Source organism: Leishmania mexicana, chromosome 20, assembly GCF_000234665.1.
Source record: "Leishmania mexicana MHOM/GT/2001/U1103 complete genome, chromosome 20".
Classification (NCBI taxonomy): domain Eukaryota; phylum Euglenozoa; class Kinetoplastea; order Trypanosomatida; family Trypanosomatidae; genus Leishmania; species Leishmania mexicana.
In genome coordinates, this window is record NC_018324.1 from 1,076,690 (window position 1) to 1,103,168 (window position 26,479).

Genomic DNA, 26,479 nt, shown 5'->3' on the forward strand with positions numbered 1-26,479 from the left:
TTCAGCCCTCTCTCTTGCACGCACTTGGGGGAGGGGGGGCATGGAGAGGGAAGAGAGAAAACAAAGGGACGAGAGCGGTAGATGGAGAAGAATGGAGAGGTTCTGGTGTGGAAAGTGCAACGCGTAAGGCGGCTGCACGCAGCGCGAGGAGGACAATTTCAAAAGCCATCGAGTACTTTTCATCCGGCTTCTTCGCCAAAGCAGAGAAAAAAATGGAAAAACTAACGCACATGCCACAGGACATCTGCGAGGCAGAATGGGGGTGGACGAGGTCTCTAAGGTAGGGATGAGGTACAGCAGCGGCACAGCCTCGGCCACCGCGTCTGCAGAGAGTAGTGCGCCTCACGCGTGCATGTTACAGCACCCCGCTCTTCTCACAAAGCCCCTGGAGCCCACCCCATCTGTCTCCCTCACACCTCTCCTCCTCCTCCACACCGATTTCACCACACGCGTCCCTCTCTCTCCCTTGCCGCCTCAATGCCGTGTCTTTTGTAGCACACACACACAACCATCTCAAATGTGCACGCTCACAACTCAGAGGCGCCGCGGTATCATCACACACACACACACATACCTCAAACTTCGCTGCTGGGAAAGTCAACTCTCAGCCTCGCCCGGACGCCCCGGTGTTCACCTTTGCTATGTTGATCAAGAACTCCTTCACCTTCCGGCGCTGCCCAGCAAAGTTGCCCACGATTAGGAGGTGTGCGTTCAGCGTCTCCTGCTGCTCCTGCGAAATCCCTGCCATGGTCAAGGATGGCGTAAGATTGGGGAAGAGCCTCACGTAGGGCTCACTGATCGCGTACGCCACGTTTTCACGTTCGCACGGCGTCAGCTCGCCGTCCGGTGTCAGGGTCACGTACGAGATGAGTCGTGAGTACACCACCACGCGCACCTCCGACAAGGCCGACTCCACCTCCGGCAGAACTGCGGCGTCGGTGGTGAGGTTGACGATGGAAATGAGAAAGCTCTGTGCTGTACGGTTGTCGGCGCCACTCTCAAAGATGCTCATTGCCACCTCTGCCGTCGCGAGGAAAAGCGCCTTGTCGCGCTTCCACAAGTGGCTGTCCAGCACGTGACCCCGTATAAACTTGGTGACATCTTTTGCGTAGTAGAGCCACTGCTTTGACTCCACGACATCATCACGGGTATTGCGCGCGTTTGCCTCCGCCATCCGCTGCCGACGCACCTGCTCCTTGCGCTGAGCAAAAAATCGGTGGAGAAGTTGGAAAATGTAGATGAGTAACGTCGGGTGCTCCTTGCCGATCGGCAGCAAGCACCTCTCCGTGAGAGAGCGAGTAACATGCGTGGGTATCTGAGCACTGGTCGTGAGGGCAGTGATGACCTCACCAAACCGTTCCGCTGGCAAAATGGGGCTCAGTTCCCCAAAGACTTGGTATAGAGCAATGCGAATGTTCATCAGCGTGGCGCGAGCTCCACGCACTGCGTTGACCAAGTGCGCATCACTCTTGCGTGTCTTACCGGGCAGAAACAAATCTCTCTCCCCCGCTTCCTGCTCGAGAATGCTGCGGTACTCGGGAGGCAGATCGCTCGGTTGCATGCTGTGAATGCTCAAGAGCAGCTGCCCGATCAGTGGAAACAGTTGCGTTGCCTTCTCTACCACGTATGGCGTCATCTGGCATCGCCGGAAGACGGCGGCGATCGTGTTCAAGCATCCCTGCAGCACGCCCCTCGCGTCCTTGTCGTCTGGCGTAGCCGCGCACATAATGCTATTGAAGACGTTTTGGTCTGTCAGAGCTGGAGAGGTGGCCAGCATGTTCACAAGTGGGTTCACAATTGTCTGCAAGTACGCGTCGGACTCATGCGCCGGCATAACAGCCGTGAGCGCGATAAGGGCCTCGTACAGGAGTGAGCGCTCCATCCCATTCGCGCGCATCAGCATCGGCTCCAGCTGTTTAATCAGAGAAGGCGCCCGCGGCAGAAAGCGGCGGCTGTGCTCGACGCACATTTGCACCAGCAGGGTGTGAGCCCGGCGCCGTGCAGCCGAGACGTCGATGTCGTCGGTGTATCGACTACCCTCGTCGTTGATGCAGTTCAGAAGGATATTGATGGTCCCCTCCCATACATTCATGCCATCGCCGTCGCGCACTTTCCAGAAGTAAGAGATCATGTTGAAGTACACAGGTCTGAGCACCGCGTCAGAGGGCTCGTGGGCCAGCAACGTCGACACGCACGCGTTGACGCTCACAGTTGAGTACTCGAAAGCGGCGGAGAGGTACTCCATCATAAACTGGGTGACCTCCCAGTAGACGAACGTCAGGCTACTCTGCCGCACGAAGCGGCTGCGGGTGCGCGGGTCTTCGGGGGTGCCTTGAGGGTCAGGCAGGTCGCCCAGGAGGCTCAGCAGATACTGGTTCGTGCGCTCCGGGTACATGCGAGCCAGCTGAGCCAAGATCTTGCTTGCACCTCGCCGGAAGTCAGCAAAGACCTCCTCAAATAGCTGCTCGAATCCAAACTGCTCTCGAGAGAGCTCTTGGCCTTCCGGATTCGTGCCTTGCACAGGGTGACATAGGTTCTTGGGGAGCAGCAGACGCAGCCCGTTGTAGATTTCGATCGCGTCCACGTGGCGAAACGCCTCCTCTCCCATGCGCTCCATCAGCTGCACAGCCTCCTGCCCGAACAGGATGCTGGGTATGGAAAAGACTGACATGATGCTCTGCACCAGTAGCACCCCCTCCAGCTGCACAAAGTCCTTGGGAAGCTCCAACGCCAGGCTAAGAATTTCATCCAGTGCGCCAATGTCACCAGTAGCGACCAGCGCGGGTATCTTCCGCAGCACAATGCTGAGCAGAACGCGCAGGATGGCGCTTTTGTTGGCATCGCCGGCTGAGTAGGAGCGCAATAGACCCGTGGCGCAGGCTAGCACCGGGCGCTGCGCCGGCAGCCATCGCAGCAGTACCTCCATCGTTGCTGCCAGGCTGTGCTCTTGCCACACAGAGAACGGTAGTTGAGGCGCGAGGGCGCCAATCACCTTGAAGGCAGCCTCGACGCACGGCTCTAAGTCCGGCGCCAGCGCCGTGGACTGCTCGCCGCCGGAGGTCATGTAGTATGTGTAGAGACTCATGGTAGCGGCATTCAGTAGCTGGCTCCCCTGCTTGGTCACGCTGCGCTTCAGCTTCCCGATAGACTCGCGCGGCACACGATCGAAATCAGGGTCGACCAGCGCCACTGTCATCTCGCTCAGAAGCAGCATTCGACGGGGTTGCGACTCAATTCCTGTACACAGGGACCCCAGTACTTGACCTATCACCGTGTCATCCGAGTAGATTACGCATTCGATGAGAAGCTCCATCAAGTCTGCCCGCAGCAAAGGCCCTAAGGTCGGCTCATTGCAGTACCAAGAGAGCAAATCCATCAGAGGCAGTTGTGTGGGTTGTAGCACGCGTGCGTGCAGGGCGTGGCGCAGCAGAACCGCGCCGTACGCCTGAACTGCCACGCCTTCGTTGGACGTCTTAAGAAGTTCGATACCGATCCGTACCGCATCTGCAGCCTGCAGAGCCTTCTCCCACTGCAGCAGTTGGAGAGTGCAGCTTTTTCGATGGTCGTTATTGGTGCTCGCGTACACCTCACGCAGTAAATTGATAGCATCGCCTAGTGACATGCTGAGTAAGGAATAGACCGTTGTGGGGAAATCAGAAACACAGTGTGGCGATTAAACTCGGAGAGGATTTTTACGCTGTTGCTGCTGCTGCTGTTTTTTTTTCGTTCTGGAGCACAGGTGTGGCCTACCTGCATAGTTTCACTACCTCCTCGACGCGCTCCTCTTCCAGCACGTGCGGGTACTCAGGCAGAAACCACGGGAGTTCTCTTACCTTCGACGGTTAGCCTTCACAAAAAGAGAGATGTTTGGCGAAGAAACGGGCTTCTGTCAAGCAGGGCTACTTGGGTTTATGTGGTTGCTTGAGTGGCACATGCGGCCAACGATTTGGCTTCCCATGGAAAAGCCCCAAAGACAGAGCGCCGCAGACGAGAGATGAAACAGTAAGGAAAGACCGGCCCACCTGAGTGGAAGAACTGGCAATTGCAAGGAGCACAAGAGGGGTGCACAAGCCGGCAGGGGATAAGTGGAAAGGAACATGCGACAACAGACGCGAGAGACACAGAGGAGGTGCGGCACTCTCGAGAGAATTTGCAGCGTTCCTTGGGTACGTTAGATCACAGCAAAAGGCCAGCTGGACCCTCATTTTGAACTGATCGTTGTCACGGCTTCCGTCATTCCTTTTCTTTTCCTCCCTCTTGGTTTTCCTTTGCTTTAGGTTTCCCAGAAGTTTGTCTGTTGTTTTTTTTGTTGGATGTGAGGTGCAGCACGAGCACTGGAGGTGTGCGCACCCACATGGCTGAAGGTGTGATGACGGCAGCATCGCATCGCAACGAAGTCGTGAAAAGCATGGCGAGCTCAAATGCGAGGAGGCGCGTGAGGGATGGTGCCAATGCTTGCCTCTGCCTCTGCCTTAGTGATGCCTCTGTGACGGGTGGCACGATGACTTTTCAGCGGGTGCCAATGAAAGGGCGGTTGTGGCATTTGCATCTCCGACCACACGGCACTCACGCACTGAGCTCCCAGGCTTCATCACCCAGTCTAAGCGACGGCAACGGCCCCAGTCGGTTGGACTCACCACGGTCGTCTGTCCGTCCAAAGACCAGCGGGACAGGTCAGACAAGGTGAAGCTGCATTGAAAAAAGGTTGCACCCGCTGCGTCCCAGTCGGACAAGTCAGCGCGGTGAAATATGCAATGAGAAAAATGCGCCCGGCGCACTGCCGCTGCCGACATGTCGGTAGACAAAAACGTACAAGAGTGAAACTGGGCACCTGCCATATTTGCCCTCCGCAAGTCACACAAGTTGAACGTGCAGTGCGCAAAGTAGGTTCCCAGAAGAACGGCCTCGGAAAGATCGCTGCGATTGAAGCTAGCAGACAAACGCGTGCCGGAGAGGTCGATCCTGTGCAAGTCGCGACCCTCAAGCACAGCCCCGATCTCTCTCCGCGGACGCCACGCGGCTGCAGAGCTCAACGAAAAATGAGACTTTTTGACGGCGATGGATGGATCTGCTTCGACAGCCAGGAGAGATGAAGGATCAGGCTGCGCGGGCTCAATTTCTACAGCAGTAAGAACACAATCGCGGAGAAGGCGCCGCGCGCAGTCTACCGCATCTTCCGAGGTCGACCCGGGCTCCGGCGTCGAGCACCCCGAGGGAACAGATGACGCAGATCCAGTGGTGGTCGTCTCTGCCAACCTTGATGAGCGAAGCAGGAAGAGCGCTTCGAGGATCTGGCCTACGGCTTCTGCGTTGACGCGGCGGCTCATGGCAGCACAATCGCGCCGTTCGTATAGTAGTGCCGCCTCTTTGGTCGGCAATGTTGAGAGATGATGATGAGATAGTAGAAAGCAAAAAAAGAAAGTTGGCATGAACCTGCGCCTCTCATCTCTTCGTGCACAGTGCCTCTGCTTCAGCTGCGCACACGTCCACAGCCAGCATGCTGAGCTCCAAAAAAAATTGGTACGCAACCACGCAGAAGCGCACAGGTGCCCCTCCTCGCCATTACGCATGCACGAGCAAAACTAAGAGAGCGATAAGAGCAAGCGAAGACGACACCAGAGCGATACCTGGTGGGAAATGCCTACTGGAACGCAAAGACGAAAACGGGCATGCAAGATGCTGCTGCACTTCTGCTTTCCCCTGCCTGTTTCTTTTTTGTTTTCGGACTTCTGAGAGTGCAAGTACACTGGTGATCCACGTAAAGGAATACAGTTTCAAGACACGGCTACGGGGAAAAAAAGGAGGGGGTGGGGGGTGTTTCCTCAGCAGCCGACCGCGGCTTGCTGAGTGGGACGTACGCCACTCAGACATGTACATGCTGCAGTGAGTTTTCGCGCGCGAGGAAAACGAAGGCCGTGAGGCCTTTTGGCAATGAACAGCACGTCTTTGCGCGAAAACGAACGATTTGTGGATGGGGCAGAAAGAAGGACGCACTGTGCACGGGCAGCAGTGCGTGTGACTCTCTTGCTTCTACAATTTTGGTCTCTCCTCTTTACATTCTCCACTGTGTCTTTGATGACTTCGATAGGTGGCGGAACGGCACTGGCGGGCTGCTGTCGATTGAGCGAGCGCTTTTTGGATCTGCACGCACCACAAAAGGGCCTGATGCACTCGGTGGAACCGCAGCAGATACTGGGGCACGCGAACCTGAGTGACGATCATACTCGCAGTGCCCCGGGGAAAAGCAGGGATGATAAAAGTTCCCTTTCGCATCAATGTGGTGCACCGGGCAGACGCCGTGGGCGTGCAAGTTGCTCGGAGTGGAACTATCCATGTGGCCCGGCGTCACAGAGCGGTGGCGTGAATGGCTCTCACGGCTAAGGATTTCTGCAATCGCCTCCACATCCGCGTCCTGATTCTCTTCGGAGCCGTGAAGTACATGCACGGCCTCTCGGTTCAAGGCGCACATGCCCCGCAGAAAGGCCTCCTTGAGCTTTTCATTCAAGCTGGCATCCTTTGCTCTCTCCTCCTCCAATTGCCTCTGGTACCCCTCAATCTGCCCGAGTAGCTCCTGCTCGCGGCAGTCGCGCTTGTGCGCCTCCTTTGCCTCAAGCCGCTTCTGGCGAAGAGCTGCCGCAAACAGGCGCCACTGCATGTACGCGTGAAATAAGCTAAGCCGCCCAATGTAGACGTGAGCCTCCTCGGCGAGTCGGCGACGCTCCCGACGAACATCAGCACAGCGCCGCCATATGTGAAAGAGGCGCTCGAGGTGAAGGTTTGCGTGCATCTGCTGCAATTCCACTGCGGCCTGCATCACTTGCGCCTTCTTCTTGTGGTGACGCGCCTCTTCCGCTGCCTTCGCCGCCTCAGCGTCCGCAATCCTTCGCTCCAGCTGTTTACACACCGCATCAAGCTCTTGCTTGGCATCATCGCGCACCTGCTGCGTTCGCCGCCGAAGGTACTCCTCTATCATAATTGAAATGTGGTCATTCATGCGAGCGCAAGCGCCGCCAACGTTCTCAGCCACCTCAGCCACGAAGCTCTCATCAGTCTCTGCCTTTACGAGCGGCATTCTGCAGCGTGCGATGGTGTTGAGGCAGACAGGCGATCGTTGCAAAGGAAATATATATATATATAAGATGTACCCTGTTTTATGGAATTCGTCAATAAAACGTCACAAAGGCAACGAAGACGTCGAAGGGAAAGAGGAACCACACGAATGTTTTTTTTTCCTGAACTTTTGTGTGTGTGTGTGTGTATTTTCTTTCTCCCACTCAACGGAGGAGGGATTCTACCCCGCACTCCGACGAAGAAAAAAAAAAAAGAAAGCCTGCCAAAACCCCCCTCTGCCCCTATGCTTCTGCATGTTCACGCGGAACCCAAAACTCACCTCGCAAAGAGAGCCGGTGTGGGGCGGATACTGAAAACGGAGGGTTGTGGAACTGTGGAAGAATGGCGCAGTCCCAACGCACGTTGCAGAGGAGCCTATGGAGCTCCTGCGTACAGCGGCTCAGTGGGACTGCAGGCAGAATATGTGCGCACCCACACAAACATCAAAAAGGATGAAGAGAAGGGCGAGAAGTGGAAGGGGAGCCCTCCGCCAACCTGCCTCAGGTTGCGAAAGCAACGAAAAAAAAACGGAAAAAACTGTGCACCGTTTGTCTGCATCTCCAGCGTCCGGCAGGTCCTGGTTGCGCTGTCTTGTGCGGTGGTAAAGCCAGTCGACAGCTGCGGAGTCCGATGGTCTTAGTGTTTTCGTTTTTTCTTGCGTCTTGAACTGAAACGATAGCTGCGAAGCACGAGGCCTAAAGACGGCGATGCAGCGGGGTCTGCTTCGAAGGAGGAACACTACAAAAGAGTCAAAAGCGCCTCAGAAAGAAAAAAGCGGAACACTGGCTGTAGAGAGCCGCATGTCACACACGCCGCCTTTGCACCACACCAATGCCTGCCGTGCTGACGCAAGTGGTGAAAAAGAGTCTTGTGCAAAGGAAGAGGCGTAAGGACGTACACATACGTGCTTACTTTTCAGCAAACATTTCTTTCGTGGTCAAGCTTGGTTGAGCGTCGAGGGACTCGTCAGCAAGGCCACCCTCCTTCTCCTGCATCTTCGCCGCCTGCTGAGGGTCTAGTGTCGTCCCGTTGATGCGCAGTTCCTCCTGCCTTTTGCGCAGCTCTGTGTACTCCTTCGCTGCCATCTGCGTTCGCAGCAGCGGGTTGCGCGTAATTTTTTCTTGCTGCACGGCCTCCTTATAGAGCAGTGCTGTTCCGTATGTGTACGCGTGCTGCGCAGAGTTCTCGAGGTGCGCTTCGAGGGCGTTGATCGTGCGATCAAGCTCCTTGCGGTCGATCAAGTGCGCCATCTTCTCGCGCACTTTGGTCAGCTCCTCCATCAACACAAGCTTCTGCGATCGGTCGCCAGCCAGCAAAATCTGACACAGGCGCCTCAGAGCATCGTTGATGAGGCGGTGGCCTCGCACGCGCGACGCCAACGCGCACTGGGTGTAGATATACACATAGGCCGGCTCGTACATGTCCCACATCCGTTGTACCTCGTCCCGGTCCTTGGGATGCACGCGAAAGGCAAAGTACATGTGAGTCCAGAAGAGAAAGGGATCAGAGCCTTCGTGCTCCTTGGAGCGCCACTTGAGTATTTTGCGCCGGAACACCGTCTCTGCGACTGCATTGAGCGTGCTGTAGTACGGCACCAGTTCTGGCGTCACAGAGCCGCCACGAGCACGCTGCTCCATGTCCTTCATCAAAAGCTCATTGGAAGGCTGCCACTTCAGACGTCGGTGCACCTCCTTTGTGATAGCCTCGCCGTAGGCAGGCAGGTTTGCGTGCACAACAGCAAGCCGGTACGGTAGCTCGCTGAACGGCTCGACCCAGTGACGCGGCTCACCTTGCGCAAAGAGCTTGTCCACCACCGTCTCCACATCCTGCAGGTGTCGCAGCACGTGATCACCAGGAGTGTAGATACGAAGCATGTATTTTGCCTCTGTGAGTAGGGGCGCCTTCCACGATGCGGGCAGCCGCTCGCGCGCTGTGCGCACCGCCAGATGATACAAGTTCACGCACTTGTCGCGGTAGGACTGGCTGGTCTGGAAGCGGCCCTGCCGCTGCATGAACTCCGAGTGCTCCCAGTACAAGTCCCCCATATAGCGCAGCCACAAATGCTCTGCGGTTTCCTGAGTAAGAGGTGCACCTTCCAAGAACACACGCGCGCGCTCAGGGAACGGGTGGATGGATGGGTGCGTCTTCTTGTTGACATTTTCCAAGCAGCGGTCAGAGATATCCGTCGCGAGCGTTAGGCGACCTCGACGTTCGTTAAACCACATGTACTCTGTTTCGTCTGTCATGGGGTACCAGCGCTTACTGCTGCCGGAGTGCCACAACGCTTCGGCCTTGTCGAGTTGCCCGGAGATCTCCGCAAAGACAGCATTCTCTCCATCGAGGAACTCCTTCTCATCATACTCATAGGGTGGGTCTGAGTCGGGTACCGGAATCTGCACAATATCCTTGCCAGCCTTCGCATAGTTGGAGAAGAGCTCGATCGAATCCTCGTAAAGCTCCTCGGCACGGGAGCGAAAGCGAGTGTCGGCGAAGTCGAGGAACATGCAATGGAACTTCTTGCCTGTGTAGAACGCTAATGCACCGCGACACCACTGGTAAAACGCCTCCACCGCGGCGTCGCGGGACGCGTCGCTGATACCGTCAACGCGGGAGGGGCACCTGATGCGGGCATCGTTGAGGTGACGGTGGAGAAACTCTTTGTGTGTCTCCAGTTGTTCTGCACTCTGGAACTCTGTGATCATGAACTCGCCGAGCTCATTCTTGATCCACTTCATGAAGGGCTGGGTAATGGGCTCATACTTACGATCGCGCACCATGACCGCATAGCGCTGCACTGGGTTCTTGCGAATCGTCTCAAGCTCGAGGGAAGTCATCTCTTGGACAAAATTCATGAAGTTCCTCCCTAGAAGCTTGCTCTTCGCCGATGCACGTCGAAGAATCTCGTCTGCCTCTGCCTTAACGGCGTTCGCCTCGGTGGCGCGATTCCCCTTAAACTTGTAAAAGTCGGCGAGAAAGTGCTTAGTGTGGGCCTCGAAGACGAGGCGAAACACCTCCTCCTGCTCCTTGGGCACCTCTGGATGATCGCCAACGCGCCCTTCGCGGAAGCGCTCCATTGCGTCGTACAGCATCTTCTCACACTTGTCCTCGCTCGTCACCTGAGTAAGGTTCCCGAATTCTGTCAGAGTCTGCTGAAATGCGTCGCGATACGCCCGCCATGTCTTCTCGAGATCCTCCTTGTTGAACTCGACTGCGTCCACTGCATCGACACCACGGTACGGATCCACAATGGAGTCCGTCTCCCACGGCAAATTGGGTAGCAGAATATCGGAGTCGTACGACAGCTTCGACTTGCGCAGCCGCTCCTGGCGCTCGAGCCGCTGGCGCTCCGACCTCTTCATCGGTTTGCCGTCCTTGCCCACAAGCTTCTTCTCCTTTGCATCCTTCTCCTGTGCCTCAGCGGCTGCCTCAAGTGAGTCGTTCTTTGAAACCTCGCGAAACAGCGGCAGTGCCTTATACCCGGCTACCAGCTCCGGCAAAGACTTGAGCCTGTGCATCTTCACTTCGTCAAACGCAGACGCTCCAGACGGGGCGTCGTCCAGCGTCACCCGCTCATCGTCGCGCAGCGGTGGCGGAACGTAATACTCCCTTTCAGGCTGCTTTTCTTCCAGGGGGTCGTGCACCATACCATACTGTCGAATCATGGGCTCTGTCTCGACGAGAGTCTCGCGATACCACTTCGGCATCTCATTCAGCTCTCTGGATTGCGGAACGCGGAAGAGCTCGTTTGGCACATCTGGTTCCGCGTTTTTCGGTCTCTCAGCGACGTGGATAAACCCCTCCGGCCTAGATGGGTCAACAGCTCCTGAGTCCGACTCGGTCGTCGCCACAGACACTTTGATATGAATCTGAGAAACTGCTGGCTGCCCTTCCGCTGTCTCCTCAAGAAGCGGAGACTCGATTTTCTCCACTATCTCTCCGTCGGTCAGGGAGAAAGTCGTCTTGCCGGGATCTAGCGCCTGTCGCTTCGTCTCCAGTTCCTTGAATTTTTGGATATTCGCCTCAACCTGAGCACGTAGCATCGGACGGTCACCGTATTGCTTCGATGTGTTGTGGTGCGCCTTCGTCATTGCTACTGCTGGGTCGTGGCCAGCTAGCCGGGCGGCCTCCGCCTCTTGCTCCAGCATCTCATACTGAATGCTTGCCTGGGTTGCGATGGCGGCCCCCTGCTCCACAGTAATGCCAGTCGGCAGCGGTTCCATATCCGCCTTGGGGAAGCCAGATATCGGATCGATCTGTGCGGGGTTCAGTTCCCTCTTCCCCGCCGTGAGGGCCTGATGCGCCCCGTACGCCTGCAGCTTTATCTTTGTCTTGGCCACTTCGAGAGGATCTGCAGTACCAGAGAGTGCCTGGTATGTCTGGTCTGGGTCAAGATCCACGACGCCAGAGAGAATGCCGTGGTACACGTCGCCCATTTCAGACTGACGCTGCTCCTCTTCTTTCAACAGCGCCCGGTCCGTTTGCAAGCTTTGGTGAACGGCTTTGCGCTCCTCGCCCTCGATGAGCCACATGCGGTCCTTGTAGCGGGTGTCGGCAAGGTGCCTCCAGGAAGAGTCGGTCCATCGCTGATCAGTAGGTAGCACCCGGCGACGACCGTTTTCATCGTAGTGGTCCAGGTAATCCGTGTAGCCTTGTGGCCATATCATCCGATCTTTCTGAATCTTGAAAGACCGGTCCTTCCAGTGCAGATACCACTCCTGCTCACGCTCGATCGGATCCTGGACGAACAAGTCGAAGCGATCGCGGATATCCTGAATCACCTCCTCCGAGGTCGGGATGAGAGACTTGCGCCACCGGACCTCCCACGGCAGACCGTCGACGTCCTGCTGCTCCTCCAGCATGTCGCGCCGCATCTGTGGGGAGCTCTTTGTCAGTCGCTCGCCGGGGCCATACTCGCCAAACTTTGCCCGCATCTCACGCTCCTTGTCAATGTCGCTGCGCCGCCGAGCTTCATCGGACATGTCGGGCAACTTCACATGCTCGAGATTGTTGAGTCCGAATTGAATGTGCTGCGTAAGATCAGGCGACTCCGCGACAGATATCTGAGAGCCTGTGTTGGGGTCGGCGTTGGGCTGGCCACGCTGGTGGTCGCGCGACCTGCCGAGGGAGCTCTGTGACTGGTGACGCACCGCACTCCACTGCGTTGGATATCCAGCACACCTCTTACATGATAGTGAGAAGCATCGCGCAGATGGGCGCCCACTTCGTACCCTGCTCATCATTCTTGAGAGCTTCAGAGTGTGGGTGTGGGTGTGTGAAGAACGGCGGTCAAAGCGCTACTGAATCCGCTGTGTTCTATCCCTCTCGCTTTCCCGCAAGAACTGCGAGTGGGGCGGATGGAAACCAAAGAAGGCGGAGAAAGTTGAAGAAAAGGCTGGCCGATGAAATGGAGACCTTGGCGAAGGGATGAGAGCGGGCATGTGGACCCAACAAGAACTTGCCGAACCAAGCCCGACTGCGCAGCCTCTCTTGATCTCACAGCACGCCCCTTTTCGTGGGCCGCTGCTGCGCCTGCCTGTTGCCCCGAAAAAGGAGCCGAGGTGCTGTACGTGCACTGAGTCGTTTCTCCCGCCCCTCACGGCTTTCTTCAGTTTCGATCGTTTTCGTGGAAATAGACGGAGTCACACAAATAAAACACAAAGACGCCCCGCCTCCCTCGGCACTGCCACGTGCGCAGCATGCTTTAGCTTTACAGAGGCACGATAGCACCGGCAGAGGATTCCGTAAGATACAAATCTCACAAGCGTTTCTTACTTTCTTCCCCCCTGGCGAGGTACACTACATTCCTGCTAGCTTGTCAGACTGCGCAACGCTCAAGCGGCAAGCTGCGGTTCTTCCAATAGGAGTGTGGCCTGTGTACCTCAGAGGATCCCCCAGGATTTTTCCTGTTGAAAAGGGAAAGGAAGAGCGCCCTCTCCTCCCTGCATGTCTCGGAAAAAGACCCTGAGCACGAGAGGCCAGAAGTCACAGTGTAGACATGCACCAGACATACAGGAGATCGGGAGCACGCAAGATAAGAAAAAAAAGAAAACGTACTCAGCAAAATGGGAAACCAGAAACAACGTTCTCAAAACTGTCAGTTGTGGAGAAACACAACACCGCACACAGCATCGGGAAAAGGGAGGAGCGAGAGCGTGAAAAGGCTAGGAGACAGGGAAGCCGAATTATTACACGCACGCACACAAGAGAGATCGTCCGGCTCTGAGATGAAAAGAGCCTCAGTGCGTTCCGACGCACCGGAAAGGATTTGCGGTGCCCTGAGGCGCTCCCATGCTCAGCGCCGCTCTGTCACGAGAATGCTATGAGATTGGAACGGTTCTCCGACCGTTTGCCTGGTCGCTGTTCCCGCCTCGTGGCGGCGCAGCCTTGCTTTCCGAAGCCTGTGAGAGGCGCGGAGGACGCTCTGGGAGAGCCTCGCCCTTTATAATCTTCTCAAGATCCTTGCCACTGAGAGTCTCATACTTGAGCAGGTTGTTGGCGATACTCTCCAGCTCGGCGCGGTGGCTTAGAAGAAGCTCTTTGGTCTCGATGTAGGCCTGCTCCACAAGGCGATGTACCTCCTTTTCGATTTTGAGCTTCGTCTCATCTGAAATGTAGGCGCCTTCGGCGGTGTCGGGTGTACCATAGTCGACGAAGCCCATGGCGTCGCTGAACCCGAACTGTCGCACCATGTGGCGGGCCATGTTTGTGGCCTGCTGAAAATCCGAGCCTGCGCCGGTCGTGATATCGTCAGGGCCCAAAAGAATCTCTTCGCCGACTCGTCCCGCCACACACACCTTCAGGCGAGCCAGGCACTGGCGCTTGCTTTGACTGTACTTATCCCTGTCCGGCTGCTGCTGGACGAGTCCCATAATGCCGTTGCCGCGGGGAACAATGGTTGCCTTGTGGACAGGATCGGCACCCTCGTCCTTCAGCAAGATAGCACTCAAAGCGTGGCCGCCCTCGTGGAACGCAGTCACGCGACGCTCCTCCTCCGGCACAATCTTCTTGCTCTCGGCACCCATCATGACGCGGTCCTTGGCGTACTCTATCTCTTCGCTGGTCACCTTCGCCTTGTTCAGCACCGCGGCCCTGATGGCTGCCAAATTCACCAAATTGCTAAGCTCGGCACCAGTGAAGCCAGTTGTTCCGCGTGCAATATCCATTGCATTGACCGTGCTGTCTGTCTTGATTTTGTCAAGGTACACCTGAGCCACCTCCGCGCGCCCTTTCATATCCGGAGGGTCAACGGTGATGGTGGTGTCCAGACGACCGGGGCGAGTGAGTGCCTTGTCCAACGTTTCAGGGGTGTTCGTGGCGGCGAGGACAATAACAGCCTCGTCGGAGTCGAAGCCGTCCATCTCTGCCAAGAGCTGGTTCAACGTCATGCGAGAGGTGCTATGGTCGGAACGAGAGCGGCGACCGCCTAATGCGTCCACCTCGTCGATGAAAATCAGAGCTGGTGAGTTGGCCTTTGCGGCCGCGAAAAGTTCGCGAACGCGGCGGGCGCCAACGCCAACAAACATCTCATCGAACTCGCTTCCGGTGGCGTAGAAAAAGCTCACGCCAGCCTCCTTGGCAATCGCCTTTGCTAGCATGGTTTTCCCGCACCCTGGCGGACCGGTGAGCAGCGCTCCTTTTGGCAGCCGCCCACCCAAATTGTAGAACTTCTCGGGGTCCTTTAGAAACTCAACAATCTCCTCCAGCTCTTTTTTCGCCTCATCGCATCCGCGGATGCTATCAAAGGTGACCTCCAAGTTGTCCAGATTCACCGGCTTCACGTCGACAGAGCCGAACAGGCCAGATATGCCAGAGCGCGCAAATCCTGACTTGTTTGTAGGCTGGCCCTCCTGAAAGCGATCGTTGAACTCCTCGACCAGGCTGATGAAGCAGCTAAGAGCAATCCCGAAGAGCAAGAACATCCAGAAGCGGGTGGCCCAGGAAGCCTTCTGCGGGGCTGACACGACCACAATCGGTCTTTCCTTCGTGCCCAGATCGCTTGGGAGCGGTTGCTGTTGTGGCTGCCCATACGACATACCCCCTTGCGGCAGGGGTGGTGGAGGAGCCATATACGTAGCATTATACGGAGGCCACAGAGGCTGCGCGTAGTGTGATTGCGGCGGCGGTGGCGGTGGTGGAGGATAGGTCCCGGGGGCGGAGTAGTACGTGCGCCTTTGCAGAAACTCCGGCGCCACAATCAGCGTCGTCCGACACTGGGATAGAACTCCGGCATGCACGCGAAGCACTGTTGTTCGTCGGTTGACGACCAAAGATGCGTCCCTGAAATACCTTCGCATTTCGAACGCCGGCATGTTGTCGCTGTTTGCGTGGTTTTTCTTTTCAGAAAAGATCAATAATACTGTAGTAGTTGAATGCAGAGTTCGGGAAAAGGAGTAAGAAAGGGAATAAGAAGCAAGTAGATGCGAACGCATGAGTGCACCGAGATAGTGTCATGTCATCTTCTATTCCCAAAGAGAGAGAATATGTGCACGGTTGTGGGGTAAGACGCACCACATCTTTTTTTTCTTCGTGGAGAAGGTTAGATCGACGATAGAATCGCTTCAAATAAAATAGAAGACATGTGAGCCATTTTGAGAACACTGATGCGGTAGCTTCTGAGCGGCATAAGAAAAAAAAGTTTTATTTACACCAACAAGAAGCCCAGCCTGCTCGTGTGTGTGTGTGTGTGTGTGTTCACTGCAGCTGATAAAAGGATACGAGCATGTTTCGGAAAGCCGCAGGAAGACCCTCGAGAATCGACTGAAAAATTGCAGGGCACGTCTTGCCGGCATGAAACAAAAACGATTGAATGGCCTCCTTCGTTCCAGGGTAGTTTACTGCAGCCTGCTGCCAGCTGTACACAATCTTGATGGCAGAAGAAAAGACCCCTGAGAAAACGTCTGCCGGCAGTTGGACCAGTGCCTGGAAGAGATGAATGGTAGCCTCTGATTTGTCGACTGTGTTCTCCGCCTGCGCCATGAGTTGTGACATTGTATCAATGCGAAACAAGGCCGCATAGTTTGGAACTGCGTCCAGTGCGCCACATAGATCAAAAGCCATAGCCGAAAAGTAGTAAGAGGAGTCCCCAAAGACGTCACTTCGCAACGCAGCGTTTGCAGACTTCAAAGCCTCCGTCGCAACTGTAGACAACTGGCCGGGGTAGCACGATGTAGCCTGCCCAATGAGCCGCACAAGATGCTCCTTGAATTTCGGATCCTCGGCTTCAGATACTTCGCCGGTGGCCCACCTCAGGAGAGTGTCGTGGAGGCCGGTAGGCAGTGCACCCGATCCAACAGCGCGAAGGAGCCCACATAAAATTGTGATTCCAGCTACCTTCACTTCGTGTATTCGCGAGGTCGTCAGGAAATGAGCAGCAGAAACTGGCAAACCCCACGATGTTGACCTCAGCCACTCCTCAAGAATCGTCGTTGAGACTGAATTGGTGTATGCGCTGCAGATGAGCAGTGTATTGAAAACAAGGTCCGCGTCATCCGTTACGTTCCGGTTTTTGATGTCTGCAAGTACGCCGTTCCACGTGCTCAAATTCGCCACCGCCACCTCGTTGCTAGGGTAGACCGAGATGAAAGCAATCATTGCACGATCCAGTGAGAAAATGTCTTTGTCTAGTAGAATATTCGGCTCCTCTCGAATGTACATTGCCGAATAAGACTGCTCGAACAATGCTGCGCGGTTTGCCCTCTCACCCTGAAGTAGAGAAGAGAGTCTCTCGGCTGTTGCCCGGTCATTGAGAAGGCTAATGAGCTTGTTCAGAAAATCAACCAAGAGGGATAGATTGGTCGTCGAATACACCGACAGGCACGCGCAGGCCGACTCTAACAACAATGGCAAGTGAGGCATGACCATAGATGTGCTTCCGTAGTTCTCCAACACTCCGTAAACCACATTTAATGCACTGACGCTCGTGATCTGAATCCGCTTGCTTGTGCTCTGCAATCTCGAGGCAAGGAGTGGAATAATCGTATTCATCGTGCGAGGGGACGAATTCAGGACAGTTTCACTTATCCGCGACAGAGACCACATAGCAATGCTCACAACACAGACATGCTCAGACTGATTGCTGATAAACTGAACAAATTGATCCACTAAAGAGTCGAGCACTGCGCGCAGCTCATGAGTGCATCCGTTGGCGATCGTGCCAACAAGAACGATACCGCCCTCCCTCTCACGCCATTCACTGCTGCTCCACAGCTGCTGAATGGGACCGATGAAAGCCTGGTATGTTGCGTCACTTGAGAACGTGCTGAGCACATCTACTAATTTCAAAGCAGAGCTACGTAGCGTCATGGCAGCTGCATCATCGTCCAGCATGTCGTCCTCCGAAATATCCTTTGTTCCACCCTTCACTTCAAAACTGACAGCTGTGCTATCCCGAACACGGTAGTCGTCTGTGTCCATGATGTTTGCCACCTCCTCTGCCGACAGTAGCGCGTACCGCACAAGGGCTGGAGCTAAGGAGGAAATTAGCTGTGGCACACCAGAAACGAGAAAAGCAACAGCCGTTTCCCCACCGTTGCGATCATACAAATCCACGGTGGTGGATATCAAATCAATCGCTGCGGCGACCAGCTCCTGATTTCCACTGATGCTGTTCTGACTACTGCAAATAATTTGAGCAGAATTAGTAATCCACCAGTTTGTATACCTCTGCATTTCGTTCGGACTCATCTGACCGAAAAAGTCGAAGTAGTCCAGGAGAAATGAGCAGGTACGCAAAACGAGAATCACGAACGCCGAATCCCCACCACACGAACACTCCAGTAGGGATGTGCACACGCTTGACAAGCTGTGGCTGGCTTTTGACAGACCCATCTGTAGTGGGGAAAGTGTGTCGACATTCCAGTCGAGGAGTGACGCTTGCTCGTAAATGTTGAAACACATACGAAAGGCAGCTTTTCTTATCGTCACCGGAGCACTCTGGGAAGCAGCAAGCTGGGAAACGCGCAGAATAATGTGCTCGCTAGATTCGCCTATTTGCTTGGGCACATCTTCCACGAGGTACTGAAGGCAGTACAGTGCGGCGAGAGTTTTCGATTCCCCGCCTGGAAGCAGATCGTTCAGCAAAATGCTTGGAAGATCACCAACCCCCGAGCCTATCCACCATTCAAGTGATGTCAACGCCGTTACCTTTACAACCACTTGCGCCGAAGTTCGGGCTATTCGCATATCGGGCGGATTAGTCAGCGACTTCAGTGCAAAACGCGCAGCTTCCTTCACCGCGCCTTCGCCAAGGGCATGACGGGCAGATGTCAGATTGTTTTTTAGCGTGATTCCAGCGAGTTGTCGATACTGAGCCCACGGAACCGGGAGCACCATATCCGCCACAGGATTTGTCTCTGCTCCGAAAACAGTGGAAAGCAGAATACAAAAGGCAGGGTTCGACTCGTACTGCTTGAGCTGAGCGTATGCCGCCTTTGAATTCGACACCTCGACACCATTATTGTGAAGCAGCTGAATCACACTCACCAAATCACCTTCAGTTGGTGTATACATGATGATCAACTATTCTATGGAGAATGGTGCCGATTATTTATGAGCGACCTTCGAGGAAAAAGACTGAGGAAGCAGAGGTGGCAAGGAGAGCGTGGTTAAGAAGCATGAGCGAGATCAAATCGCCATATAATAACTTTCTCAGCAATCGTGCAAGGACATAATACAAGCCGAGTTTTTTGGGTTATCAATGCAAAACAGCCTCTTTGCGAACTGACAACGGCACTCATCTACCAACAGAAAGTGGGATTTGACTATTTATTCCATCCTTGAAATCAGCACAAAATGAAGATGCGTTTTCTGCTGGGATTTGACCCTTCTCTATGCATTTTTCTGCAGCGCGCCCACTTCTCTGCCAATACAACATGAGTCACGCACCACTCCATCCCCTGTCCGTCACAGGCCCCATCGCCTGGTGCAGTGCAGCGGGAGACACACACTCGCTAATGCAATGCCGACCCGGCCATCAGAGCACGGCCCCTGCCTCGGACCCCAGCCACCACCAGTAGGCAGTGCGAGGGCCGGGTGGGGTACGTTCGAGTCACGCCGACACTCTGCCTGACACATGGATGGCGCACATGTGTGCACTGCCGCAGCTCGCTCCGACGCAGCGCCATGCAGGACCTGCCCGCGGACATCCGTAGCGATAATTCGCTCAGGCTTCCCTGCGCCGTACGCACGTGACCCTGTCACCACGCTGAGGTGTCCCCCGTCATCAGGGTCTCATGCACCTGCTAGCGTCCAAAACCGCCCATTTGAAAAAAGCGGCAGTAGGCTCTACAATTGGCGACTCACGTTCTGAATGAGTGAAAACCAAATCGAAACTAAAATACTATTGCGTGTATGTCCTCAGAGCTTCGCAGCAGGTATTTTACTCATTGCACGCGGCTCGCAAGTGTCCAGGGGAGAAACACAGGCGGATAGTATTTTAAAACCGCGTACCAGAGAAAAGAAAATTACGCTGGTATACCTGACTATCATGGGAGGCGCTCCCCGATGTGTGTCACGTATTTTCAGTTGCTCTGCATACATATCATGCTGGACACATTATAGGAGGAGCAAAGATGGCTTCGCCTTCTCTCAACTGTAGCTATGGATATCCGAGTAAACCTGCTTGTGGAGAAGGGTCAAGCTTAGGTCACGTCTTCATAGGTTCCGTTTCAAAGGGCACTCTCTATGCGTGTATTGGGTTGAGACTCACTTTTCCACCCTCCGCTGTTTCCTCGTTGACTCAAGGCCACATTTCACATTCACAGCTTCACTGTGATCCATGGAATCCGTGCGCGCCTCAGTTCTCAACGTGTTAGACGGACCTGAGAACACGGATACGCATACACCTACATCTCCCGAAACTGGCAGCCGTTGGCCCATTCCTCCTCCGGGAAGAGCGCTGAGGTCCAGCCCGCCTCAGTCTATTGTCTTACAAAGAGAAGCTGCCACTATCAGGTTTTATTCTGAACCTCAGCCCACCCTTCCACGACCGCAATCTTTTGCTCCGCAGCTCCAAGTGGCAGGGGGGCAGATTTGTTCTTTTTTACCGCTTCCGGGTTCTGCATAAATCTGTCACTCTTGAAAAGCAAATCACCTTCGACGTCTTTCGCCCCATTTGAAGGCTATGCAGAGACTGAAGTTAGCTGGGATAAGCTTCCCCCGAAGCGGACAAGAGACCAATTAATCTGGCGGCGGTACGGCATAGTGGCCACTGTCCCCGCTTTTCATTTATGTAGTGGACATTCCCACCCTCGAGATCACGCATAGTTTTGCCCAAAACGAAAGGCGTCAGTAGATCATCGCGCGCACTCAAGCAATCACCTGCAACTTGCTCTAATGAAGCATTTCGCGGCCACAAAACAGAACCTATCACACAGGAAGCCGGAAACCACCGGGGTTTTCAGCGCGGAAAAACACCTTAGAACATCAAGCTTTACACTGATTTCTTCGCTTGCAAAAAGAGATATGAATGTGCGATCAAGCAGGACTCACACGACGTCTGGTAAACCAAGCTGCTACAGGACACATCGCCTTGTATACGAACACGAAACAAAACATCTAGATATGCCCACCGCTTCTCCCCACAGATGACGATCGCAACCTACCTGAAAGCAGCGGTAGCGCGCTAACAGCACACAGCGTGCCACAGCTTCCCTTTGCGATCGGGTGCTGGGACTCTCTCGTCCGCACACCGCCAACATGTTGTTGGATGACTGTAGAAGAAGCACAGCCTGAGTTCCAGATAACGGCGATAAAGAGGGAATGCAGGAGCTCAGCTGATCTGTGCGGCTCGCCGGTTGTCCTGGCCCCGCCTCCACTTCCACTCGCCAACAGTGCCAGCACCCAGGGTTGGGGGACCAGAGCCTTTCTTCTCTTTTCTTTACAAACGCAGCATTTCATCACGAACATGCCAACGCACACAAACTTATTTTCCTGTGGAAGAAACGAATGGCCAAACGCTGAAAAGAGCACCCGCTATCATTTTGGCTAAACCAGTTTCATTTTGAAGCTTGTGGATTTGTTGATTATGTGTCGAAACTACGTCTTAAACGTGCTGCCCAAGATCTGAAATGCGAAAAATGCGGCGGTGACGAGGCCAGCATTGAGACTTGCGTTTGCAAAAGAGCGCCCCAGCACCGACCGGGACTGTTGTCTTGAAACATCCTTCACGTTGTTTCAACAGCTTTGGGTGTCACACCCAAAACGCCAGGGCCCTGGGGGAAAAACGTCGCGGATCGCCATGCCCCCTCCCCCCAAAGCCCCTCGCAGAAAGAGCCCCCCGCCCTTTGTTTTCTGTGAAGCGCAACCCGTTCCCCCGCAGAAAAAAGTATCGTTTCCACCGCCTTTCGGGTGCCTGACCCCTGGCGTGCCAGCGTCTTCATCCACTGTCCTTTTCCCCTTTCCAAATAAGCCCCGTGCCCTGTTTTGATTTTCCCCCTGCTGCCGGTGTGTGTGGGGGGCCTGGTGGCCGGGTGTGGTCGCCGGTGGCGCGGTTGGGTGGCCTGGGGCCCGCGCGCCTTCGGCTTTGTCGGGGGGGCCCGGGGCTGGCCGGGCCCCAGCCCCTCGCCTGCCGACCGCAGGCCGCGCGCGGCGCTGGCCCCCTGGAAAAACACGGTGGCCGCGGCAGAGGCGGGGCATCGCGGAACCCGCGCGGCGGTTCCCGATGTCGCTTTCGCGCTGGCGCCGCGGGTTTTCTTGCCTTGGCCGTTGGGGTGTCGGTGCGCCCGGTGGAGGGGGGGGGGTTCGGCGTGGTGGCGTGTGGTGCAGGGGTGGGGCGGCGGGGCCTGGGTTTTGGGGGCGCGCGGGGGCCGGGCCGCCCCGGCGGCGACAGGGCCAAGCGCCCACGGCGCAGCAAGGCGAGGGCGACCGGGGACGGACGCGTTGGAAAAGGAACGGGCTTTCCTGAAAGAATAAAGGGGGGCGAGGCAGAGCGGGGCGAACAGAACACGGCGTCGAAGACGGTAAAGTGGAAAAAAAACGGAGGGACTTCGCGTCGCTGCCTTGCTGTTAACGAGTGGGGCGGCGCGTGGGAATTCTCGCGGTCCCTGGCGCACTCGTGTTCAACTCCTTTTCTTGCTATCCAGGATGAGCGTTACGGGGCCGTCGTTCGACAGGTGAATGTTCATGTAGTGCTGAAAGTTGCCGGTCGCAATCTTGTGTGGGGCATACTCGCACCGCAGTTTATCGCGAAGGGTGTTGAACACCTTGAGGGCGTCTTCAGGTGGCATAGCGTTATGGAAGTCTGGCTTGTTACCCTTCATGACGTGCATGAGCGTAAACTGTGAAATGAGCAGCACCTCTCCATCGATTTCCTTCACGTTTCGGCACCACATCTTGGACCCATCCTCATTGCTCCACACCCGAGCCCCAAGAATCTTGCGGAGGATGTACTCGGTGTCATCAGCCGTGTCGTCACGCGCGATCCCGACAAGGACGGCCAGCCCTTTCTGGATGGAACCTACCACCTCACCCTCAGAGGTGACGGAGCCGCTCAGAACGCGCTGGATGACGGCCTTCATGGTGTGCAGAGCGCTCGCAGTTGCACGCACACCGACAGCTAGACGGGATTGAGTGAAGGTGTGTAGCGGACGTACGGATGTGTCACACAGCGCCCTGTTCGGCGGCGAGCATCGTACGCAGTTTTGAAAGGGAGCCAATGGTGGACGGAGAGGCGAGGAAAAAGAGGTCCATAACAGAAAGGGGCGCAGCTATGGACGTTGTTGTCTCCATGGCGGCTGCAGAACTCGGAACGGGCGCGCGCCGATGAGCACAACACGCCCGCCACGCACAGCCGCCGTCAAGAGAAAAAAAAGCGAATTCCTTGCTGGACTGTCTCGTGACGAGGATTGGGGAGCAGGCGCAGCGCGCGGTGGTGCAGTTCATCAAGTTTCACAGTTACCAAAGGGGGAGTCGCAGAGGGCTCTCCAGATTCACTTCACCGAGGAGAACCAAGCGCGGCAACAACAGGAACAGCGAACAACAACGGCAGAAAAGAACGGCGGAGACTGATAGGTGCCAGCATAGCGGGGCACTACGGGCAAACACAAACGTTTACGCACTGCGCTGGCGTCTGCTCCTCTCTGAAACGGCACTCAAGAGCGAGTGGTGGCGCGTCCGACGAGCCGCCTTCGCTTCGGCGAGGGCAGCTTCTCCGGTCACCTGCGCACCAGTGGGATGCACCGTGCCTGCAGGGCCGTTGCGCACAAGCGAGAAGATGTCCCGCTTTGCTTTCTCCACATGAGCACGGTGGGTGCTGACTTCACGCACGCCATAGTGGCGCAGCACATTAGCCTTGGCGGAAAGGGTGTGGGGCGAATCAAAAAGTGCCTCCCTTTCGACCCACAGGCACACCAGCGGTCGCGACTCCTTTGGGAGCGTGTGCTCCAAATGCCGCGCCACTGCTGTAGCCTCTCGCAACCCGTCCACACACCGCAACTCCTTCTGCTCTCGGAGAGCAAGCGCTAAGAACGGAAGGAGAGGCCAGGAGGATGCGGCGTGAACTTGGTAGGCGCTAGGCGTCGCCCTGCTCACGAGGGCGTCGTGCAGGGCACGCACGAATGCGGAGGCCTGCCGTGGGGCGTCGTCCGCACCTGTGTACATGCGCTGCAGTTCTACAAGAGAAGCCGGAGTGAGCACCACCACCGTAAAGCGCAGGGGAAGCGCTGCTGTTGGCCCAACAAGCAGCGGCTGCAACACACGCAGAAAATCCTCCACGGTCAACTCGTCATCAGCATCTTTCCTCGAAGTTGTGGCGCAGCGTTCGGCGAGCGCCCGTATGGAAGCAGTTCCCAACACCAGCACCGAGGTGGCTTGGCGTCCTGCGGAGAATCGCTGCAGCTGCGCGTCAAGGGTTTCCAAGGTGAGGGTACGAATTGGGAGTTGCAAGGACGCGCTTACCACACGATCTAGCGTCTGACTGGCCTGTGCCGGGTCGTCGTTGTTGCCGCACGCGTAGAGAAGCTCCACTACGCTCTTTAGCTCTGCCTGCGGCAGCTGAGCGTAGACAGAGCTGACGGCGCAGTTGACGACGGTGGAGGAGGCGGGGCTGGAAAATGCGTTCGCCACCGCACTGCACCACGACGTGTCACGCTGCTTAGCGGAGAGCAGCAAAAGCCATAGAAGTGACCGCTGCTGATCTCCAGAAACCCTCAGCCACGCCGTGACGCGGTGCGCAGCTGCGGTGGCCGGTACAGCGGCGACGGCGTCTGCACCTTGACCGGTTTCTTTGACCTTCTGCATCCGCTGCAACAGCGGCCACAGCTCCCCGTCGCCACGTGCCCACTCACCCTCCGGCACGCTTGACCAAAGCAACAAGTGGAGAAGTACCAGGCTGCCACTCACCGCAACGTGTGCCGGCACCCCTGCCGATGTCGCAGCCACGCAGTAGTAGTGCAGCGACTGGGTCTCAGAAAAGTACGCGGCGAGAGGGGCAAGGAGAGACGGCGGAACGCTATAGCCTTTCTGCGTTGCGGCCGCCGCGAAGATGACGAGGGACGCAGCGAGCGCGTAGGGCAGCGCGAGCTCTTGTACTCGAGGCCCTGAGAGGTTGGCGAAGAGCCTCAAAATCTGCTCCGCCGCGGTGGTGCTCGCGGCCACTGGGACTAGCATACCAGCACTTCCGATCACAACAAGCTCGGCGGAGAATATGCGCAGCATCAGCGAGGTGAAGTGGTTCAGCTCGTCACGCTGGGCTGTCGTGCGCTGACGCACCGGTGCGGCACGGCAGAGGTGGCCATATACTCGCAGCGATGCCCGCTGGACGTGCACATCGTCCGAGGCGGCGCCGCCGTTACCCGCGTCTGCCGCCACGGACAACCGTGCGTGCTGGTCGGCGAGGTAGCGCAGCAGCTCTGCACCGATTGCAGCGATGCCAGGCCAGCTGATGGCACCCCTCAATCCATCCCACAATGAGAGCGCCTCTTCCACCGTGCAGATGACGGTGTCGCTCGTGCGCTGGGGATGGTACAGGAGAGCCTGCATGGCGCTCTTCAGCAGACGCACCACAGCCAGCTCAAAACGCATGTCTGCGGCATCTTCTTCCACCAACGCAGGCCTCTTCACCATGGCGCCGTCGTCCCTGCACCACCACCGCGCGCTGAACCAAGACGAGGTGCGAGGTGGAAGACCACTGCTTGTCCTTCGCCACGTGCCCTCACTGCCGCGGCCGCTGCGCCGTCGCTCTCGGTGCTCGGCCAACGTGGCGAACCCCAGCGCACCACGCGCGCGGTACAGGAGAAAGATGAGACGCGTCACGGTCTCTGCGTCCCCTTGCACGGCGGCAGCTTCAGCACAACGCACCGCCACCATTTCATCAAACAACGCCTTTGGTGCTCCGTGCTGCATGTCGCTGCAGTAAGAGGAGCCCGCGACCGCCTTGCCAGGTGAGAGAGACGTCCACGAAAGGCGCGTAATGGTGGCAGCCTCCAAAAGTTCCAGCGCGTGCGCCTTCATCCCCTTCGTTGTGCTGCGTAGCATCGCAGCTGCAATCGCCGCGAGTACCACCGGAGAGCGTGTGAGAAGCCACTCACCGTCAGCGTCGCCGCAGTGCACCCGGCGGGTAGGCGACCCTCCGTGCAAACTGTAGCGCTCTTGGAGCGCTGTCGACAACAGCGGCACCTCCGACTCTGTTGCCTCTCCGTCTCCCGCGCATGTGTCTGTCAGTCGGAGGAGGCGCGTTAGCCACGCTAGTGCATCGCCGCCCCCTTGTATGGTGTCCATTACATGCTGGATAGCAGTGGCTTTGACAGTGCGCACCTCGTTCTGAGTAAGGTCCCATGGCCCGGGCTGGTGTGGGTGAGGAGGTTTGTTGAGCAGGTCCACCAGTACTTCAGCAATGCGCGCGGCTTCCGAAGACGTGCCGAGTGCTTCACGCAAGCGGGTAAGAAGCTGGAGAAAGTGTTGTGGGGTTGCGAGCGCAGGCGCTGGCGAGGTGTGGCGGCTGACACCGCTGGCCAAATTGCTTGGCCGGTACACGGCATAGCACTTTGGGGCCTCCAGCGCTAGACAGAGGGCAGCGACTTCGCTAAGCGCTACGCGCGAGCTGCTGCCTGGCGAGGACGGACTTTGAGCGAGCAGGTCTGTCCACGAGGCAGAGATGCCAGAGGCATCCATAGCTGAGGCAGTACGTGGACCACCAATAGACGGGTACCCGCTGGTGGAGCTAAGGCGCCGACGCACTGCCGCCGCGCCCAAGGGAGGCGGGACATCGGCACAACGTCCTGTGTGAGAGCAGCGACACTGGCGCTGACTGACACACAGGGGGGTTGAGAAGGATAGCCCCTGGGTAAGCAGCGGTGCGATACGACTCCGCGCCCGCGCCACGATGATGTTGCGCATTTAGGGAGGACGATCACGAAGGACACGCCACTGCAGG

General features: G+C 56.5%; 8 protein-coding genes across 8 annotated transcripts; all 8 read right to left on the reverse strand.

Annotated features, from left to right (window-relative positions):
• Positions 1 to 604: 604 nt before the first annotated feature.
• LMXM_36_2680 (conserved hypothetical protein) lies at positions 605 to 3,622 on the reverse strand (the record flags this gene model as incomplete). Its single annotated transcript, XM_003874570.1, has 1 exon — positions 605 to 3,622. The coding sequence occupies one exon, from the start codon at positions 3,620 to 3,622 to the stop codon at positions 605 to 607; it is 3,018 nt and encodes a 1,005-aa protein (XP_003874619.1).
• An 850-nt stretch (positions 3,623 to 4,472) lies between these two features.
• Positions 4,473 to 5,429, reverse strand: LMXM_36_2685 (conserved hypothetical protein; the record flags this gene model as incomplete). Its single annotated transcript, XM_003874571.1, has 1 exon — positions 4,473 to 5,429. One exon carries the CDS (start codon positions 5,427 to 5,429, stop codon positions 4,473 to 4,475), a length of 957 nt encoding a protein of 318 aa, XP_003874620.1.
• Positions 5,430 to 6,052: 623 nt separating this feature from the next.
• On the reverse strand, positions 6,053 to 7,072 carry LMXM_36_2690 (conserved hypothetical protein; the record flags this gene model as incomplete). Its single annotated transcript, XM_003874572.1, has 1 exon — positions 6,053 to 7,072. The coding sequence occupies one exon, from the start codon at positions 7,070 to 7,072 to the stop codon at positions 6,053 to 6,055; it is 1,020 nt and encodes a 339-aa protein (XP_003874621.1).
• Positions 7,073 to 8,018: 946 nt separating this feature from the next.
• Positions 8,019 to 12,350, reverse strand: LMXM_36_2700 (conserved hypothetical protein; the record flags this gene model as incomplete). The annotated part of the gene is made up of 1 exon (XM_003874573.1): positions 8,019 to 12,350. One exon carries the CDS (start codon positions 12,348 to 12,350, stop codon positions 8,019 to 8,021), a length of 4,332 nt encoding a protein of 1,443 aa, XP_003874622.1.
• Positions 12,351 to 13,427: 1,077 nt separating this feature from the next.
• On the reverse strand, positions 13,428 to 15,143 carry LMXM_36_2710 (metallo-peptidase, Clan MA(E), Family M41; the record flags this gene model as incomplete). Its single annotated transcript, XM_003874574.1, has 1 exon — positions 13,428 to 15,143. One exon carries the CDS (start codon positions 15,141 to 15,143, stop codon positions 13,428 to 13,430), a length of 1,716 nt encoding a protein of 571 aa, XP_003874623.1.
• A 658-nt stretch (positions 15,144 to 15,801) lies between these two features.
• On the reverse strand, positions 15,802 to 18,618 carry LMXM_36_2720 (conserved hypothetical protein; the record flags this gene model as incomplete). Its single annotated transcript, XM_003874575.1, has 1 exon — positions 15,802 to 18,618. One exon carries the CDS (start codon positions 18,616 to 18,618, stop codon positions 15,802 to 15,804), a length of 2,817 nt encoding a protein of 938 aa, XP_003874624.1.
• Positions 18,619 to 22,166: 3,548 nt separating this feature from the next.
• Positions 22,167 to 22,625, reverse strand: LMXM_36_2730 (putative D-tyrosyl-tRNA deacylase; the record flags this gene model as incomplete). Its single annotated transcript, XM_003874576.1, has 1 exon — positions 22,167 to 22,625. The coding sequence occupies one exon, from the start codon at positions 22,623 to 22,625 to the stop codon at positions 22,167 to 22,169; it is 459 nt and encodes a 152-aa protein (XP_003874625.1).
• A 532-nt stretch (positions 22,626 to 23,157) lies between these two features.
• On the reverse strand, positions 23,158 to 26,217 carry LMXM_36_2740 (hypothetical protein, unknown function; the record flags this gene model as incomplete). Its single annotated transcript, XM_003874577.1, has 1 exon — positions 23,158 to 26,217. One exon carries the CDS (start codon positions 26,215 to 26,217, stop codon positions 23,158 to 23,160), a length of 3,060 nt encoding a protein of 1,019 aa, XP_003874626.1.
• Positions 26,218 to 26,479: the final 262 nt, after the last annotated feature.